The 18,595-nt window shown below is 57.6% G+C and overlaps 2 protein-coding genes across 2 annotated transcripts in view; one reads left to right on the top strand and one right to left on the bottom strand.

Annotated features, from left to right (window-relative positions):
• Tnxb (tenascin XB) overlaps positions 1–14,839 on the top strand; it is a 47,709-nt gene extending 32,870 nt beyond the window's left edge. Inside the window, exons 18-33 of the mRNA XM_051153566.1 lie at positions 1,185–1,464; positions 8,314–8,586; positions 9,695–9,979; positions 10,827–11,135; positions 11,398–11,733; positions 11,998–12,120; positions 12,234–12,377; positions 12,532–12,651; positions 12,752–12,895; positions 12,987–13,117; positions 13,225–13,357; positions 13,445–13,596; positions 13,694–13,790; positions 13,882–14,043; positions 14,117–14,280; positions 14,534–14,839. Of these exons, the coding sequence (XP_051009523.1) occupies positions 1,185–1,464; positions 8,314–8,586; positions 9,695–9,979; positions 10,827–11,135; positions 11,398–11,733; positions 11,998–12,120; positions 12,234–12,377; positions 12,532–12,651; positions 12,752–12,895; positions 12,987–13,117; positions 13,225–13,357; positions 13,445–13,596; positions 13,694–13,790; positions 13,882–14,043; positions 14,117–14,280; positions 14,534–14,635 (2,955 nt within the window). The 3' untranslated portion in view covers positions 14,636–14,839. The remainder of the gene's footprint in view (positions 1–1,184; positions 1,465–8,313; positions 8,587–9,694; positions 9,980–10,826; positions 11,136–11,397; positions 11,734–11,997; positions 12,121–12,233; positions 12,378–12,531; positions 12,652–12,751; positions 12,896–12,986; positions 13,118–13,224; positions 13,358–13,444; positions 13,597–13,693; positions 13,791–13,881; positions 14,044–14,116; positions 14,281–14,533) is intronic.
• Position 14,840: 1 nt separating this feature from the next.
• On the bottom strand, positions 14,841–18,001 carry LOC127195940 (steroid 21-hydroxylase). Its single transcript, XM_051153574.1, has 10 exons — positions 17,611–18,001; positions 17,451–17,540; positions 17,081–17,223; positions 16,907–17,002; positions 16,722–16,823; positions 16,538–16,624; positions 15,701–15,892; positions 15,384–15,553; positions 15,204–15,307; positions 14,841–15,118 (listed from the first exon to the last, which is right to left on the bottom strand). The coding sequence occupies exons 1-10, from the start codon at positions 17,840–17,842 to the stop codon at positions 14,841–14,843; spliced, it is 1,494 nt and encodes a 497-aa protein (XP_051009531.1). The 5' UTR covers positions 17,843–18,001.
• Between the last annotated feature and the right edge of the window lie 594 nt (positions 18,002–18,595).

Genomic DNA, 18,595 nt, shown 5'->3' with positions numbered 1-18,595 from the left:
CCATGCTACAGCCACTCTGACCAGGGCTTTGATTTTTTTGTTTGTTTGTTTTGTTTTTCCAGACAGGTTCTCTCTGTGTAGCCTTGGCTGTCCTGGACTCACTTTGTAGACCAGGCTGGCCTCGAACTCACAGAGACCCACCTGCGTCTGCCTCCCGAGTGCTGAGATTAAAGGTGTGTGCCACCACCACCCACCTGGGGCTTTTATTTTTTATAATTGGTTTTTTTTTTTTTCAATTTTATTTTAATTTTCTTAATTATTATTTTTTGAGACAGGGCTACACTACAGTGCTCTGCAGCTTCTGCCTAGTGATGGGTTTAAAAGCCTGTGATGCCACACCCACAAGGCCTTGTCTTTATAAATATTCTTTATGTGGGAACTGAGGACAGGGAAGACATAACCTGTCGCTCTGTGTGCCCAGATCCAGAGGAGGAAGCTGTGACCACACAGGCGGTGCCCACCATGACCTCTGAGCCTCCTCCAGCGAAGCCACGCCTGGGCGAGCTGACCGTGACAGGCGCCACCCCAGACTCCCTGAGCCTCTCCTGGACCGTCCCCGAGGGACAGTTTGACCACTTCCTGATCCAGTACAGGAACGGGGATGGGCAGCCCAAGGTGGTGCGGGTGCCAGGGCACGAGGACCAGGTCACCATCCCCGGGCTGGAGCCAGACCACAAGTACAAGATGAACCTGTATGGCATCCACAGAGGCCAGCGTGTGGGCCCCGTGTCTGCCATTGGGGTGACAGGTGAGAGGACTGTGGGAGCACAGGGTGGGACCCACTAGAAGTGACCATCAGCTCTGAGCAGGGATCAGTGGCTGGGACTGGCTAATACCTGAGTCGTTCTGAGGCTGAGTCTATGGCCTGTGTGCCTTTCCCTGGAGCTGGGCTATCTCCCCCTGCAGGGTGTGGGGACATCACAACCTTTGCTGTGCTGGCATTGTCCAGGTCCCCTCAGCTGGGACACAGGAACTTGGGCATCTTGACCAGCTGTCACATGACCAGGGCCACTGGTCCTCAGGGGGCCTCTCTGAACTGAGCTCAGGACCCCTCTGGTAGCCACAGCTTCTCCTTCCTTCTTCACAAGAGCCAGGGACACCTGCTGGGACCTGCTCACCTCCCTGTCTCCTCCCCAGCTGCAGAGGAAGAGACAGAGCCCAGCCCCACAGAGCCCAGCACAGAGGCCCCAGAGCCCCCTGAGGAGCCGCTCCTGGGAGAGCTGACAGTGACAGGATCCTCCCCAGACTCCCTGAGCCTCTCCTGGACGGTCCCCCAGGGAGACTTTGACTCCTTCACTGTGCAGTACAAGGACAGCAGTGGGCGGCCCCAGGTGGTGCGTGTCGGGGGCCAGGAGAGAGAGGCCACGGTGAGAGAGCTGGAGCCTGGGCGCAAGTACAAGATGCACCTGTATGGGCTGCGTGAGGGGCAGCGCGTGGGCCCCGTGTCCACCGTGGGCGTGACCGGTGAGTAAATATCCAATGGGTCTCTGTGGAATGACCCATTCTTTTTTTTTTTTTTTAATATTTATTTTATTCATGGCTGCATGTGTGTCTGTATACCACATGTGTGCCTGCGGAAGTGCCGAGCCTCCATGTGGGTGCTAGGAATCAGACCCAGGACCTTTGCAAGGACAGTAAGTGCTGCTGACCGCCGAGCCCCGTCTCCCACCATAGATCACTTCCTGTCCTCCCGCCCTTGTGTAACGCGTGTTCTCCCGGCCAGGAGGCTGCATAAGCACCTCACTTTTCCTGGGGCATCTATCTAGACAGGACACTGAGAACAAACAAGGTGTTCCACACAAGCCCGGGCGTACTGAGTCAATAGTTAACTAGGTTACCTATAAGAGTGCAGGTGAGGGGTTACTTGCAGAAACATGGGTGACCCAAACGCAGGTGTTGACTATTTTCATAGAACTGTGTTTGTTTCTCTTAGTTTATTTCTTAACCCGGCTATCACATAAATATTTGAGACTCTTTTATGTTTGTTTATAAGGCTTCACAACACAATCTTGAGTAGTTTAAGTCTGTTCCTAACCCTCTGTGTTGCCCTGACTCCATCTTTGCTCAATCCCCAAGTTTCTTGCTTTTTAGTTCTTTCTTTGAGCTGAATCTTCTTCATCTTCCTGCAGCTCTGCCTGAGGCTGAATGCAGGCTTCCTCTTCTAACTCCACCTCCCCTGGCTGCAGGAAATCCAGCCTTATTTCTCTTCCCTGCTCAGTGATTGGCTGTAAGCTGCTTTATTGGTGTACAAAGGGACAATTGGGGAGCAGAGTTTATACACCATTGAGACAGGAGATTCTCAGAACAAGGCTTCCAACCAGATATGGGGGGGGGGGGCCTGTACAGAAATCAGCATTTGAATTACACAGTGACCTTATGCCAGCACACAGATGATTACATAAAAGCCAACCTGAGCATGATCAAAAAAGATCCATCCTTGGAGCTTTCTGCAGCTCTCCTGCAAGTGACTGCTACCACTTAGCTAATGTTGGGACACAATTTGTGAAGTTTGTAAGTTTCAGGAGCTTCCTGTGAATTGTGAGTTTTCGTCTTGAGCCTTTTATGGTTTGTTTACTTTCCGGATGTTTTGCTGTTTTGTTTTGTTTTGTTTTGTTTTTTGAGACAGGGTTTCTCTGTGTAGCCCTGACTGTCCTGGACTCACTTTGTAGACCAGGCTGGCCTTGACCTCATGGGAGATGCCCTGCCTCTGCCTCCCGAGTGCTGGGATTAAAGGTGTGCGCCACCGTGCCCGGCTGCGAATACAATCGTATCTGACTTGAACTGGGCATCTGTTGCCTCTGGTTCCCAGCTCCCTCCAGCAACACACTCTCCCCTCTGTTGCCTCTAAGTCCCTTGTATTTATGAGAACTAAGTGTCCCTGTTGGCTCATCAGGGACTGACTCGCCCCATTTTGCCTTGGGTTATGCAGCCTTTGTCTCAAGGAAGGATAGGCTGCTGTGATGCTGTTTCTCCGTCTTCACTCATATTAGTCCCATCCGCCTCGATTTCACAGCCTCACAAAGTGAGGTTGTTGGCGGCTCTTCTGTTGTTTTCAATTTAAAAATCTTTTGGAGGCCGGGCGTGGTGGCGCATGCCTTTAATCCCAGCACTCGGGAGGCAGAGGCAGGCGGATCGCTGTGAGTTCGAGGCCAGCCTGGTCTACAAAGCGAGTCCATGATGGCCAAGGCTACACAGAGAAACCCTGTCTCGAAAAACCAAAAAAAAAAAAAATCTTTTGGAAGCTGTTCGTTCCCCTGTGTTCCCTGAACATCCGAGTTTCCTGTTTCTCAGTCTTAGTAACACTCTGTCGGCACGCTGAATCATGGGTTCGCTCTTCCTCTCCTTGTGGGGTCAGACCTAAGGTCTGTTCTCTTCTGTCCTTCTCTCGCCCTTAGGTATCCAATTCCTCCCACGGGTTCCAAGATTTTGCACCCCAGGATGGGCTCCTTAGCTTGTGCTTGACCCACACTCTCTTTACCTTATATCCTGCCCTCTGCAAGAAACAGAAGCTCATACCTCCGTCTCGTCGACTTTTCTCTCCTTCCCCTGCCACAAGCCAGAGGCTGATGATCAGACAGTGTCCGTATGGCTTCCCCCTCTACACACATTTCCTCTCTTATGCAGACAGGTTCTTTCTGAGAAGGCAGCTGAGTTTCAGTCTCACAGCAACAAAGGCCACACAGCTGACACCATAGCTTGCTTTCCCATCTTGCCCCATGTGTTAGGAATTGCAGTATGTCCTCTAGCCAATTAGCCAATTTGGAGACATCCTTCTCTTATTTTTTATTTATTATTATTATTATTATTTTGGTTTTTTGAGACAGGGTTTCTCTGTGTAGCCTTGGCTATCCTGGACTCCCTTTGTAGACCAGGCTGGCCTCAAACTCAGGTCAATCCACCTGCCTCTGCCTCCCAAGTGCTAGGATTAAAGGTGTGCGCCACCACGCCCGGCTGACATCCTTTTTTTTTTTTTTTTTTAAGATTTATTTATTTATTACATATATAGTGTTCTGCCTGCATATATATCTGTACATCAGAAGAGGGCACCAGATCTCATTATAGATGGTTGTGAGCCACCATGTGATTACTGGGAATTGAACTCAGGACCTTTGGAAGAGCAGGCAGCACTCTTAACCTCCAGCCTCTGGAAACATCCTTATAGCTTTGGTTGCATGCCCCATCTCCTATAGCAGAGAGCGGGTAACCATGGTTACAGTGAGAAGGTTCACCATCCCATAGCACATGGCGAAGGTGTCAGGGTCATCCCTGCAGTCCCTAGCTGCATGCCTCAGCACCCTCAGCAGGTTACAGTGGTCACATGCCCACCCCTCCCTAGCTCGCCTTCCGTTCTGTTGGCCCGTATTCCGGCACCAATTATGTTGGTTGGCTTTCCTGAGTGTGGGACACACCCACATTCTTGCCAGATGAGGCACCAAAAACAGACCCAAGAAACAACTCTACCCATGTCTAGCTTAGTGAGCCAACGTGTTCACTGGGGTCACTTGCGGGAATCTGGGGGTACAGGAGTAAGGATAGTGCAAAGGCTGTCGTCACTGCGAAACTAACTCCATCATCGATCAGCTCACAAAAGCTTCTCTGGAGCCCCGCACAGCTTGGGCCGGGTGGAGAACGTCTCCTCTCCACAGTGGCGATGCTTCTGTAACCCTGGAAGCTTCCAGAGTTCCCTGAGACGTACTTGGGATGTTTCCGTTGGGCAGAAGCAACTGCACACCGACTTTCACAGTCAGACTCAGACCCAGCAGTGTGCCCAGGAGCCAGCTGTTCTGTTTCTCACAGGACCTGAGAACCAAGCTGCTGGTGAAAGCCCCAAAGCAGAGCCCTCAGCCTTGGAGTTTGTTGCTGTGCCTGTGCGGGCCTCGGGTTCCTTACAGAGGCTCTGTCTTTGTGGGATACACCCAGCCCATGGGGAACAGCAAAGAGGCTAGCGTTTTCACTGTCCACCTATAAACCCCCCTTCGTTGGTTTTATTTTATTTTTTCTTTTGTTTTCTAGACAGAGTTTCTCTGTGTTAGCCTTGGCTGTCCTGAAGTCACTTTGTAGACTAGACTGGCCCCAAACTCACAGAGATCCTCCTGCCTCTGCCTGTGCCTCTGCCTCTGCCTCCTGAGTGCAGGGATTACAGGTGTGCACCACCATTCCTGGCGTGTTTATTTTATTTTTTGTTGCAATCTTACACTTTTATTTCTGTGCATCAGTTTGTTTATTCCACAAAGAACCGAATGGCCTGGTCTGGGCACTGTGGAGCTGAGCGCCGGTTGTCCCCAGTCATAACCCCCCAACAGCTCATCTGCACTGGCCTCTGGGCCCGAGCAGACATGGCAGGTAGAGGCAGTGCAGGGGGCTCAGGACACTGGCCTCTGGGCCTGAGCAGAAATGGCAGGTAGAGGCAGTGCAGGGGGCTCAGGACACTGGCCTCTGGGCCTGAGCAGAAATGGCAGGTAGAGGCAGGGAGAAGTCATGTGGGTGCTGGTGGATGGAGGATGGGAGAAGCCTAGGTGGGGCTGCTAGAAATGGCCATGTACACATGTTGTGGTCTCCATAGCCACCGTCACTCTGCTCCTCGGGCTTTGTCTTTATGAATGTTCTTTATGTGGGAACTGAGGACAGGGAAGACATAACCTGTCGCTCTGTGTGCCCAGATCCAGAGGAGGAAGCTGTGACCACACAGGCGGTGCCCACCATGACCTCTGAGCCTCCTCCAGCGAAGCCACGCCTGGGCGAGCTGACCGTGACAGGCGCCACCCCAGACTCCCTGAGCCTCTCCTGGACTGTCCTCGAGGGACAGTTTGACCACTTCCTGATCCAGTACAGGAACGGGGATGGGCAGCCCAAGGTGGTGCGGGTGCCAGGGCACGAGGACCAGGTCACCATCTCCGGGCTGGAGCCAGACCACAAGTACAAGATGAACCTGTATGGCATCCACAGAGGCCAGCGTGTGGGCCCCGTGTCTGCCATTGGGGTGACAGGTGAGTGGACACGGTGGAGAACTCAGAGAAACCTCAAGGGGAGGTGACCCTCAGCTCCTTGGTGACACGAGTGGGGATCGGGGGGCCCCGGGCTGGTCAGAGCCATCATTCTGCCATGGTCAAGGCTGTGGTCCACTCTCCACTCTCCTGCTAGAGCTCACCTACTTGCCCGAGCAACAGGCCATTGAGGCCTTTGCTGTGCTGGCACTGTCCGGGTCCCCTCAGCTGGGACACAGGAACTTGGGCATGTTGGCCAGCTGTCACATGACCAGGGCCACTGGTCCTCAGGGGGCCTCTCTGAACTGAGCTCAGGACCCCTGGTAGTTGCAGTCTCTGCCTCCTTCCTGAGACCCAAGGACACCTGCTGGGACCTGCTCACCTCCCTGTCTCCTCCCCAGCTGCAGAGGAAGAGACAGAGCCCAGCCCCACAGAGCCCAGCACAGAGGCCCCAGAGCCCCCTGAGGAGCCGCTCCTGGGAGAGCTGACAGTGACAGGATCCTCCCCAGACTCCCTGAGCCTCTCCTGGACGGTCCCCCAGGGAGACTTTGACTCCTTCACTGTGCAGTACAAGGGCAGCAGTGGGCGGCCCCAGGTGGTGCGTGTCGGGGGCCAGGAGAGAGAGGCCACAGTGAGAGAGCTGGAGCCTGGGCGCAAGTACAAGATGCACCTGTATGGGCTGCGTGAGGGGCAGCGCGTGGGCCCCGTGTCCACCGTGGGCGTGACCGGTGAGTGGGAGCTGGCCTCTCCGTCTGCCCTCCCCTCTCCCATTCTTCCATGCTGTACTCTAGCTCTGACGCCCTCACCTGGAATAGGAGGTCAGTGCTGCTGTCCTCAGCTGTGGGATGCCTGGCCTCCACACAGCTTCCTCCTTCCTCCTCTTCAGACCCTCACTCAGTCCCTCACTCCTTCCACCATGGCGGCCCCGTAACCACATTCCGGACCTGAGCTCCCCTGGGCCTGAATCCGCTTCCAACTAGACAGTGGTTTTTCAAGACAGGGTTTCTTTGTGTCACTTTGACTATCCTGGACTCACCTTGTAGACCAGGCTGACCTGGAACTCACAGTGATCCTCCTGCCTCTGCTCCCCCTCTCCCCCTCCCTCACTCACACACCCCCCCCTCCGGGGAGTGCTGGGATTACTGGTGTGCGCTGCCACATCTAGGTTTCAAGCATTTCTTAATTCGGTGGCAGCTCCTGCAGCAAAGGGACAGTTATAATGGCATCTGCTAAACCAGTGGCCCCCAACTTTCCTGAGGCTGTGACTTTTTAAAAAATATTTATTTAATTACTATTTACATATGAGTGCTCTATCTGCATGTACACCGGCAGTCCAGAAGAGGGCATCAGATCCCATCACAGATGGTTGTGAGCCACCATGTGGTTGCTGGGACTCAGGACCTCTGGCTCTTAACCATTGAGCCATCTCTCCAGCCTTTCTTTTTAATTAATTAACTTATTTATGATGTATACAGTACACATGCTAGAAGTGGGCACCAGATCTCATTATAGATGGTTGTGATCTAACACATGGTTCCTGTAAATTGAACTCAAGACCTTTGAAAGATGCCAGGCGTGGTGGCGCAGGCCTGTAATCCCAGCACTTGGGAGGCAGAGGCAGGCAGATCGCTGTGAGTTTGAGGCCAGCCTGGTCTACAAAACCACTTCAGCACAGCCAAGGCTACACAGAGAAACCCTGTCTCAAAAAACAAAAAAAAAAAAAAAAAAAAAAGAACCTTTGAAAGAGCAGCCAGTGCTTGTAACCTCTGAGCCATCTCTCCCACCCACTCCCACCTCCACCCCTTTAATACAGTGCTTCATGTTCTGGTAACCCCCAACCATAAATTTATTTTTGTTGCTACTTCATAACTGTATTTTTGCTACTGGGGTTTTTTTTTTGTTTGTTTGTTTGTTTGTTTCTGTGCCCCACATTCCAGGCCTTGGAGCTCGGTATCCCTTTTTTGTTGTTGTTGTTTTGTTTTGTTTTGTTGGTCAGGTCTACCCAAATTCATTCCTTCACTCCCACCCTTCTCCCTGCTCCTTGCTGTGCAAGGCCAGACACGTTTGCTTGCTTAGCAAGAAGCTTTTCTTTTTGGGGGGGGCGGTGAGTGGCGGTTTGAGACAGGGTTTCTCTGTGTAGCCTCGGCTATCCTGGAGTTGCTTTGTAGACCAGGCTGGCCTCGAACTCATAGTGATCCGCCTGCCTCTGAGGCTCTTTTATGCTTACTCACGCCCAATTACCCGGCTGCTGGCCACCAGGAGCAGGGCCCCAGCACCCCTCAAGCTGTTTCTGCGCTACACTCTCTAAGCAGTGTCCTGTCCTCTCCAGACACAAAGCTCCTTCCTCGTCTTGGGGAGCTGACAACGACAGATGTGACCCCAGACTCCGTAGGTCTCTCCTGGACTGTCCCCGAGGGTGAATTCGACTCCTTCATGGTCCAGTACAAGGACAGGGCAGGGCAGCTGCAGGCGGTGCCTGTGGCCGCGGACCAGCGTGAGGTCACCGTCCCGGGCCTGGAGCCCGGTAGAAAATACAAGTTTCTGCTCTTCGGCCTGGTAGGCCGCAAACGACTGGGCCCCACCTCTGTGGAGGGCACCACAGGTGAGCCTGGGCCCCGCCTCCCGCCCTTGCACAGCTCCCAGGGCGGCCTTCCAGGCACTGACCCTGTCTTTAGCTTGAGAGTCAGGGTCTTTACAGCAAAGGCAAGTCCTTCTCGTGGGCCAGGCACGACCTGAGCCTCTTCTACACACTGTGTCCTTCCACCTTCACCGCTGCCAGGAGAGGGAGCTCAGAGGCTTGGCCTACCTGGCTCCAAAGACCAGGTCCAGCCCTTGCCAGCCACATGGCATGAGTGCGCCTCGGCCTCCTCCCCTGTGCAGACCAGCAGCCCCCTCCTCACCACTACCCTCTTCCTCTCAACCCTGAGCCCTGAGATGGAAACGGAGGGCTTGGCTGCAGAAAGACGATGGAAAAATCTGGTGGTTTTGTGCCCGTGACTCAGCCCCAAGGAAAGGGTGCGGTGGGCCCATGGCCCTTAACCCACTCTGAGGTCCATGACTCAGCCCAGGCAGACATCAGGGCCTGGAGCCCTCAGCCACTGTAACACACGTACACACACACACACACACACACACACACACACACACACTCACACACACACACACACACACTCACACACACACACACTCACACACACACACACACACACTCACACACACACACTCACACTCACACACACACACACACTCACACACACACACACATACACACACTCACACACACACACATACACACTCACACACACACACATACACACACACACTCACACACACACACACACACACACACACTCACACTCACACTCACACACACACACACTCACACACACACACTCACACACACACACATACACACTCACACACACACACTCACACACACACTCACACACACATACACACTCACACACACACACACTCACACACACACTCTTACACACTCACACACACACTCTTACACACCCTCACAAGCCCTCAAATCACAGCACATATAACAAAGTGTCAACTGCCACCCTCACTTCTCCACAGCGGGACCATGAAGGCCTCGCTGTGTCCTCAGCTGTCTGTCCCTGAGGCCACACGTGGACGCTTGCATTTCCCTGCCGTCTTCCTGGCTGTGCAGTCTTAACTGAACCTTCCTGCCCTCCCCTCAGCTCCCCTGGAGAAGACACCGCAGCCCCGCCTAGGTGAGCTGGAGGTGACGACAGGAGAGACCCCTGACGCCCTTCGCCTCCTGTGGACTGTGGCCCAGGGCCCCTTTGACTCCTTCCTAATCCAGTACAAAGACAGCGACATGCAGTCCCAGACGGTGACCGTGGCTGCAGACCAGCGCGAGGTCACCATAGCGGGTCTGCAGCCAGACCGGAAGTACAGGTTTCTGCTCTATGGACTCACTGGAGGGAAAAGCCTGGGGCCCATCTCTGCCCTGGGAGTGACAGGTGAGGAGGCTGGACTGCCTGGTACCAGCCGCAGGCCTGAGGAGTCTGAAGATAAGGGGACTGAGCGGGGTGGACGGATGGGCGAGAGGGTCAGAGGCCTGTCCACAGCCAGAGGAGGAGAGTTTGAGTCCACCCCAGGTGCTGATCAGTCATTTGAAAGCAGGAGCAAGGCCAAGCAGGAAGGGAAGGCCTTGAGGGTTCTCTGCTCTCTCTTGACCCCACTTGTCCCCTTCACTTGCTACTCCTGCCCCCCCACACCCCCATACCCCCCACTTGAGCAGCTCTATCTCCTCCCAGAGCTGACTGGCCACATAAGTGCACACCTCCCGTTCTGGGAGCCAGGGATGTTTTCTCAAATGGAAAATCACTATAAAGTCCAGTGGGCAGAGGCCACTGACACCCCTTCATATTGGCCAGGCCAAGGGCACATGGCTAGTGTGGCTTGCCAGGCACGTAGGCCAGCCAGTGCCATCCTTGGCTACTCTCAAAAGGCACTTAGGGCGGGGCAAGGGCAGAGGGGCCACTGCCGAGGGTGTTGATGTGCCAGGGGCTGGGAGAGGGAAGTGAAGTCCCTGGTCCAGACAAAGCAAGGACCAACAGACACAGCAGAAGAGAGGCCTCCTGGGTGGCAGGACACACTGCCAAGGCAAGGGTAGAGCAAGTTCAAAAACCAGAAGGTTTAGAAGATTCCCTGTCCCTTCCCGCCCTACCCCCTCCCACATCCCCCACCCCCCACCCCACACCTTTCCTCTCTCCGCTGCTCTGCCAGGACTCTGAAGTGTCCGAGCCTCAAGATGGGAAAGGTGGGGCCCACGGCAAAGGTTCTGCCCTCTTTTCTCCCACGCAGCCCCAGAAGAGGACACATCAACCCCAAACCCCACTGAGCCCCCTGAAGCACCCCTCCTGGGGACGCTGGCAGTGACCGAGGAGACCCCAGGCTCCCTGCAACTCTCCTGGGGTGTGGCCCGTGGCCCCTTTGACTCCTTTGTGGTGCAGTACCGGGACACAGAGGGGCAACGCCAGGCCCTGCTTGTCGACGGGGACCAGAACAAGGTCCTCATCTCAGGCCTGGAACCCGGCACCTCCTACAAGTTCTTCCTCTACGGCCTCCATGAAGGGACACGCCACGGACCTGTCTCTGCAGAGGGCACCACAAGTAAGGCCAGGCCTGTGCTGTCCTGGGATAGGGAGGGTAGAAGGTGGCGTCCAGAAGTGCTTGCCACAGGAAAGGCATGAGGTGGCACCCAGGAGAGCGGAGGTCATTTGCCTGGCATCGCCCCGCCCCGCCCCCCTCATCCCTCCCGTGGCCAGCTCTGTCCCTCGCTAGCCCAGCTTTAACTGACTGACGTCCAGGCTAGGGTGAGAGAGAACTGACGGCATCTGTCTCCAAACCCTTTTCTCCTGTCCACTTGCCACAGGCCCATTTCCTCCCGGTCAGACCCCAGGGGACCCCTGGCCCCGCCTGTCCCAGCTGTCGGTGTCGGATGTGACCACCAGTTCTCTGCGGATAAACTGGGAAGCCCCACTTGGGGCCTTTGACTCCTTCCTACTACGCTTTGGGGTCCCCTCACCAAGTACCCTAGAGCCTCATCCTCGTCCTATGCTCCAGCGAGAGCTGATGGTGCCAGGAATTCGGCGCTCAGCGGTACTTCGGGACCTGCGTCCCGGGACCCTGTACAGCCTGACTCTGTACGGGCTGCGTGGGCCGCACAAGGCAGACAGCATCCAGGGCACTGGCCGCACCCTCAGCCCAGGTGAAGACCCACACTGGGCACCTAAGAGAGGGCTCTGTACTTTGTAGGGTGGGACCCAGCAGGTAAAGGGTGTCTGGTAGAGGGGTAGAGGACAGAAGGCACCTAGAGAGTGACATCGTCCTGAGGAACCTACCAGAGAGGGCGGTGAGCCTCTCTGGAGCCGGAAACCCACCTATGCGCGCCCTCACAGCGTGCCCTCACCGCTCTGCTCGCCTTCCTCACCTATGCGCCCTCACTGCTGTGCTCCTCTCTCACTGTCCTCAGTTCTGGAGAGCCCCCGTGACCTTCAATTCAGTGAAATTGGGGAAACATCAGCCAGAGCCACCTGGGTGCCACCACCATCCAGGGTGGACAGCTTCAAAATTTCCTACCAGCTGGCAGATGGAGGTGATGACGCCCTTCGCTCTCCTCTCCTGCCCACCCCGACCCCTGTATACCGCCCACATCCAAGCTGCTCCCTGACCTCCTGGGTGACCCCCGGGTTCCATCCATGTTGGCAGGAGAGCCACAAAGTGTGCTAATGGATGGCCGGACACAGACCCAGATCCTCCAGGGGCTCATCCCAGACACTCGCTACGAGGTGACTGTGGTCTCCGTCCGTGGCTTTGAGGAGAGCGAGCCTCTCACAGGCTTTTTCACCACGGGTAAGAAGCCCCCCCCCCTCCCGGCACCACAAGGGGTAGCAAGGGCAGGGTGAGGGTGGAGAGGGACAAAGGAGACCTGGGGTTCCAGCCTGGAGCCCGGGGAGCTGGGAGGGTTCAGGGTAAGGGCGCCTCTGAGCTCCCTGTTTTCCCCCAGTTCCTGATGGTCCCACGCAGCTGCGTGCGCTGAATCTGACTAACAGCTCTGCCCTTCTACACTGGAAACCCCCGCAGAACCCTGTGGACGAATACAACGTCCAGGTCGCGAGCCCTGGGGGTGAGAGTGCTTGACCTTCCTCTGAAGACTTGTTTGAGATGGGGGGAGGGGCAGGGTACAGCATGGGTGGGTAGGAGCTGATGCCCACCCCCACTCCCAGCCCCACCCCTGCAGGCCTCAGCACCTGGCAGTGCCGTGGACTACCCACTGACCGACCTAATGTTGGACACCAACTACACAGCCACTGTCCGTGGTCTCCGGGGCCCCAACTTCACCTCCCCAGCCAGCATTACCTTCACCACAGGTAGAGCCAGGGGTGTTGGGGGGATGGGTCACCCAAGGCTCCAGGGAGCAGATGTGGACTCATCTCTGGCTTTCCCCATCTCCCCTACCAGGATTAAAGCCCCCCCTGGACTTGGAAGCCAAAGAAGTGACTCCTCGCACGGCCCTGCTCACTTGGACTGAGCCGGAAGTCCCGCCCACAGGCTATCTGCTCAGCTATGACACCCATGGAGGGCAGATTCAGGTACCATCTGCCTTCCATAGCGAGATCTGGAGGTGCCACCCCCCCCCACCCCCAGCTTTCTCAGGCAGTCTCCATCCTCTCCTGACCTGTCCCCTGTGTGTCTCCAGGAAATCCTGCTTCCGGCTGGCACCACCTCACACCGGCTGCTCCGACTCTTCCCCTCCACCTTCTACAGCGCCCAGCTGCGGGCTGTTTGGGGCCAGAGCCTCACTCCTCCTGTGTCTACTTCCTTTACTACTGGTACAGGCTTTGCGGGGTGAGCTGAGGCAGGGCGGCTGAGGTGTGAGATCTGGGGGAGAGGATAGATTCCCCGCCTCCTCTCTGCAGGTGGGCTTCGGATCCCCTTCCCCCGGGACTGCGGGGAGGAGCTGCAGAACGGGGCCAGCGCCTCAAAGACCACCACCATCTTCCTCAATGGCAACCGAGAGCGGCCCCTGGACGTGTTTTGTGACATGGAGACGGACGGAGGCGGCTGGCTGGTGGGTTCCATTCGGAGCCCGGGTACTCGTGTGGCACGGGGGGGGGGGGGCGATGCCCAGGAGCCAGAGGCTGACGCCGCCCCTGCCTGCTTCCCAGGTTTTCCAGCGCCGCAAAGACGGGCGGACAGACTTCTGGAGAGACTGGGAGGAGTACGCCCACGGTTTTGGGAATGTCTCCGGGGAATTCTGGCTCGGTCCGTGCCTCACGGGGCTGGGGAGCTGGGGAGGGGACGGCATGGCAGTCCTGTGGGCCCCAGTGCCCTGATGAAGCATGCTCCACCCCAGGCAATGAGGTTCTACACAGGCTGACGCAGGCTGGAGACTACTCCATGCGTGTGGACCTGCGGGCTGGAGATGAGGCCGTGTTCGCCCAGTATGACCTCTTCCGTGTCGACTCAGCAGCAGAGCACTACCGCCTACACCTGGAGGGCTACCACGGCACTGCGGGTAAAGGCGGGCCCGAGGTGGGGTGGGGAGGGCACGAGGGTGGTCCTCACCGCACCTTCCCACGCCCTGCCAGGTGACTCAATGAGCTACCACAGCGGCAGCGTCTTCTCTGCCCGCGACCGAGACCCCAACAACCTGCTCATCTCCTGTGCTGTCTCCTACCGTGGGGCTTGGTGGTACAGGAACTGTCACTATGCCAATCTCAACGGGCTCTACGGGAGCATAGTGGACCACCAGGTGGGGGCCGCGGGGCGCTCGCACACGAGTGACTGAGGTTCTTAGGCCTCAGAGGCTCGTCTGTGGAATGGGACAGTTACGCCAACCTCGCTGAGGAAAGCTGAAAAGACTGTTTATTAGTGGGCAGAAGTCACCACCTCAGGGAGCCTGGGGGAGACGGGTGGGGAGTCACCCACAGGAGCAGGGTGGGGGGAATGAAGTGGTGCTGATGTGCACTGGGTTGACTCTCTCCCTTGGCGACCCTTTTCCTCAGGGGGTGAGCTGGTACCACTGGAAGGGCTTCGAGTTCTCGGTGCCCTTCACGGAAATGAAGCTGAGGCCCAGAAACTTCCAGAGCCCCACCAGAGGCAGCTGAGCCTGCTGCCCACCTCACCGACACCCCAGTATGACTGCCGAGCACTGAGGGTTTGTGCCTAGAGAAGAGCGAGTGCGCCTCTACTGTGCCCAGCTCACCGAGGAAGCCTTCTCTGCCACAGACCCACAGCACCATGTTTACAGGGGGGGAGGGGAGGGGAACGGATCAATAAAGGAGAAACTGAGGCACAAGGCTGGTACTGGTCCTATCCTGTCAAGGGTTTCTGGTCCTGGCCTTCCAGTGCCAGGTTCCTGGGCTGCAGCAGCACCTGGAAGGGGTGAACCAAGAGATTGACGCAGGAGGAAGGATGGGGCTCCAGGGAGGGCAGTGCGCCACCTGGTGGCGGCAGCAGCGTGAAGGCCTGGAGCAGGCGAGCCAACACCACGTAGAGCTCCAGCCGCGCCAGAGACTCTCCCAGGCACAGGCGTGTCCCACAGCCAAAGGATAGTGTCCTGGGGCTCTTGCCAGGTTCCAGGAAACGATCTGTGGGTAGTGGACAGATAGCTAAGGCGGGGTGTCCCAGCAGACGCGGCTCCTCCTCCTGCACTCCCTGCCCAGGCCCTCATACCAGGCCAGAACTCGCCGGGCAGGTCCCAGACCATCTCATCCAGGTTGGCGCCTCGGATGTTGGGGATGACAATCGTGTCCTTGGGGATGTCGTAGCCAGAGATGCTGCCGGGAGGTGCAGTGAGGAGCTGTCAGAGCCCAGTGAGGCCTTCCTCCCTCGGCCCTTACCCCAGGGAATCACCTGCTAGCCCGAATGGCACGATGCGGCAAGGCCAAGGGCACCACCGGCCGGAGGCGCAGCACCTCAGAAATGGTGGCCATGAGTAAAGGCAGCTGCGTTCGGTTCTTGTACAGGAGCTGGGAGCCGGGGCCCAAATTGAGGTCTAATTCTTCCTGCAGTCGCTTCTGGATCTGAGAAGAAGGGGCAAGGCTGGGGTCTAGAGACCACGCATTGCCCAGGTGGCTCCCGCAGCCCCTCCATCAGGCCATCTAGCTGAGCCTAGAGCTCCGCCTGTGACCATAGCCCAGGCCGGGCAGTCAAGAGCAGAGACAGTGCACCTCAGGGTGATGGAGCAGGAAAGCCACGGCCCAGGACAGCGTGGTCGCCGTGGTCTCGGTGCCACCGATGAGAAAGTCCACCACCGCCATGTGCACGTGCCCGTCGTGCAGCTGTCCCGTGTTGCTCTGCTTCTCAACCCCTTGAAGCATGTAGTCAATCATGTCCTTCCAGTGGCCTGGAACCAGGCTGGCCTGTGGAGGAGGAGGGGGACGCGGCTGAGCGTCTAGCCTGGGGAGGGGGGAAGGGGGTGAAGGGCAGGGGGACGGGAGCAGGTTGAGGGTCTAGCCTGCGGAGAGGGGACGGGGGGGGGGGGGGGAGGGTGAAACGGGGGAGGGGGCGGGGAAGCAGGCTGAGCCTCTAGCCCGCGGAGGGGGCGCGGGGGCGGGGCAGGGGACGCGAGGGGCAGCGGGGGGCGGCACGTTGGGGGGGAGCAGGCTGAGCCGCTAGCCTGCGGAGGGGGGCAGGGGGCGGCGATGGGGGCGTGAGCAGGCTGAGCCTCTAGCCCGCGGAGGGGGCGCGGGGGCGGGGCAGGGGACGCGAGGGGCAGCGGGGGGCGGCACGTTGGGGGGGAGCAGGCTGAGCCGCTAGCCTGCGGAGGGGGGCAGGGGGCGGCGATGGGGGCGTGAGCAGGCTGAGCCTCTAGCCCGCGGAGGGGGCGCGGGGGCGGGGCAGGGGGCGCGGGGGGGAGCAGCTGGGGGCGCGGGGGGCGGGCCGGCACGGGGGAGCAGGCTGAGCCTCTAGCCTGCCTGCGGACGGAGCCTGCCCAGCAGTGATGAGGGGCAGCAGGAGCATCCCTAGCTGAGGCCACCACTGAGCCGGCCCCCTGCGGCGCCCACCTTGTGCTGCTCCAGCTGCTCCTTCACGACCTGGTCGCCGCTCTCTTGGAGCCGCTTCAGCTTCCAGAGGCCTGGATTGGGGAGGACCTGGGGAGAGAAGGAAAGGGAGTCAGCTTCAGGGTGGAGGCGTGGAGGCCGGCGCCCCACCCCCCAGCCCAGGGGCGTCTGGGCTGTGCCTCCTCACCCTTAGAGAGGGAATTAAGTTCAAGATTTGGATGGACCAGTGGTTCCAGGCTTGCATCAAATTCTGGACGCAGCTGTGCATGGTGTGTGCAAACGCGTTGTCCTGCCAAAAGGGGAGGGCATGCTTTGAGTTCGAGAGGGGAGGGAAGAGGGGGAGGGTCAGTAGGGGCTGAGGGCAGCACCGACCTTGTCTCCGAAAGTGAGGCAGCAGATGATCCTGCATGTGAGCAAAGAGAAGTCCTTGTGGATGTCCACGGGGGTGCCAGCCTGGGCCCTCATGTGCTGTGGGGGACAGACAGGCTACAGGGGCTGTGGGGGTAGAGAGGGACGCTGACCCCAAGAGGGTCAGGCCAGCCTCACCTCGCAGAAGTCCTGGGTCAGCTGCTCTACCAGGGGCTCCATGGAGTCCCTCATGCCCAGCATCAGGGCTGAGCGGGAAAGTTTCTTGTGAGCCTTCCACGTCAGAGAGTAGTCCCCCAGGGACAGGTCCAAGTCCTGCTTTTCTGCAGGAGGGATGGTAGGAAGAGGGCGTGGCGACCAACCGAGGAAGCCGAAGGCCTGTCCTGCCACCCCCAGTCCAAGAAGTACCCTTAGCCCAGGGCGGTGGCCACACCAGACGGATCTCTGTGAGTTTGAGGCCAGCCTGATCTACATAGTGATTTTCAGCCCAGCAAGGGCTACTCAATTGTAAGAAGGAAATAACGCCGCCACCCCCCCCCCCAACGCTTACCGTGTATTACCCAGGGTCGGCCGGCAAAGTCCACCCCCCTTTGGATCAGGGCCTCCTCTATGGTTCTGGTAGAGTTCAGCACCACCACATCTGAGGAGAAACAGCAGCGTCAGGCCAGCGGGGAGGGACCAGTCACAGGGATACCGAAGGCTGGGCTCACCTTGCAGCCCCAAGCGGATCCTGTAGACAGGGCCGAGTTTCTGAGTGAGGCCTAACAGATAGACGGGCAGGTCAGGCTGTAGGAAGTGCAGGAATCCTGGGGCGAGAGGCGGGAGATGGAGGCTCCTCAGCTTCCTCTGGCGCCATAGCCAGTGGCTGCCAGCTAGCAGCAGCAGCAGCAGCAGCAGCAGCCCAGGCAGCATGGCCGAACACTTGTGCGGGGGCTCTGGCATGGCCTTTTATAGCCCGTGGTGGTCCCAGCCGTCAGTTCTGCCATGGCACTGATCCTCAGGCCCCGTGCCACTTGTCCCCCACACAGAGCGGTGTGTTTTCAAGTTGGCACTGTCCCATTAGCCTTGGGGACTCTGTGACTCCTTGGATCACAACGAGGACCATCCATCAAGAAGAAAGAGACACAAAACCCTGACCTTTTCCATATCAGAGTCTGTTTTCTAAGTCTGTGTCAGCCATGTGGGCCAAGGAGTCCACCCAGGCCCCGCCCTCCCACCATACCTCACCTTGGGTCTGCTGAGTGGAAAGTGTCCCAGAGAAAAGGAATAAACGGCAGGCAGGCTCTGCCCAGCATGCCTTTGGGTTTACCTATGGTCCCTGCAAGTTGGTTTTTTTTTTGGGGGGGGGTTGTCATTTATTATTACAGCGACTTTATTTTTGTGATGCTAGTGGTTGAACCCAGGAGCTCATACACTCCAGGTGAACCCCACTCCTAGCTGCGTTTACAGCCCTGTGCCCCTTTCCTGTTCATTTTGACCCAAGGTCTCACTAAATTGCCCAGGATGCCTCAAACTCACTGCGCGTTGCTCAGGCAGGCCTCAAGCTTTGAACTCTCCTGGTGCAGCCCCTCAGATGGCTGGGATGACAGACATGAGTCCCAGCCGTACCTGTTTCCCTGTGAAGGAGTACACATGTGTACGCATGTGTGAGTGTGTGTGGAGGCCTCCCGAGTTAGCCTGGCTGGCTGGCCACTG

This window comes from Acomys russatus, chromosome 11, assembly GCF_903995435.1.
Source record: "Acomys russatus chromosome 11, mAcoRus1.1, whole genome shotgun sequence".
Classification (NCBI taxonomy): Eukaryota; Metazoa; Chordata; class Mammalia; order Rodentia; family Muridae; genus Acomys; species Acomys russatus.
Note: the sequence above shows the minus strand (reverse complement) of the source record. Positions and strands in the feature narration are given on the sequence as shown.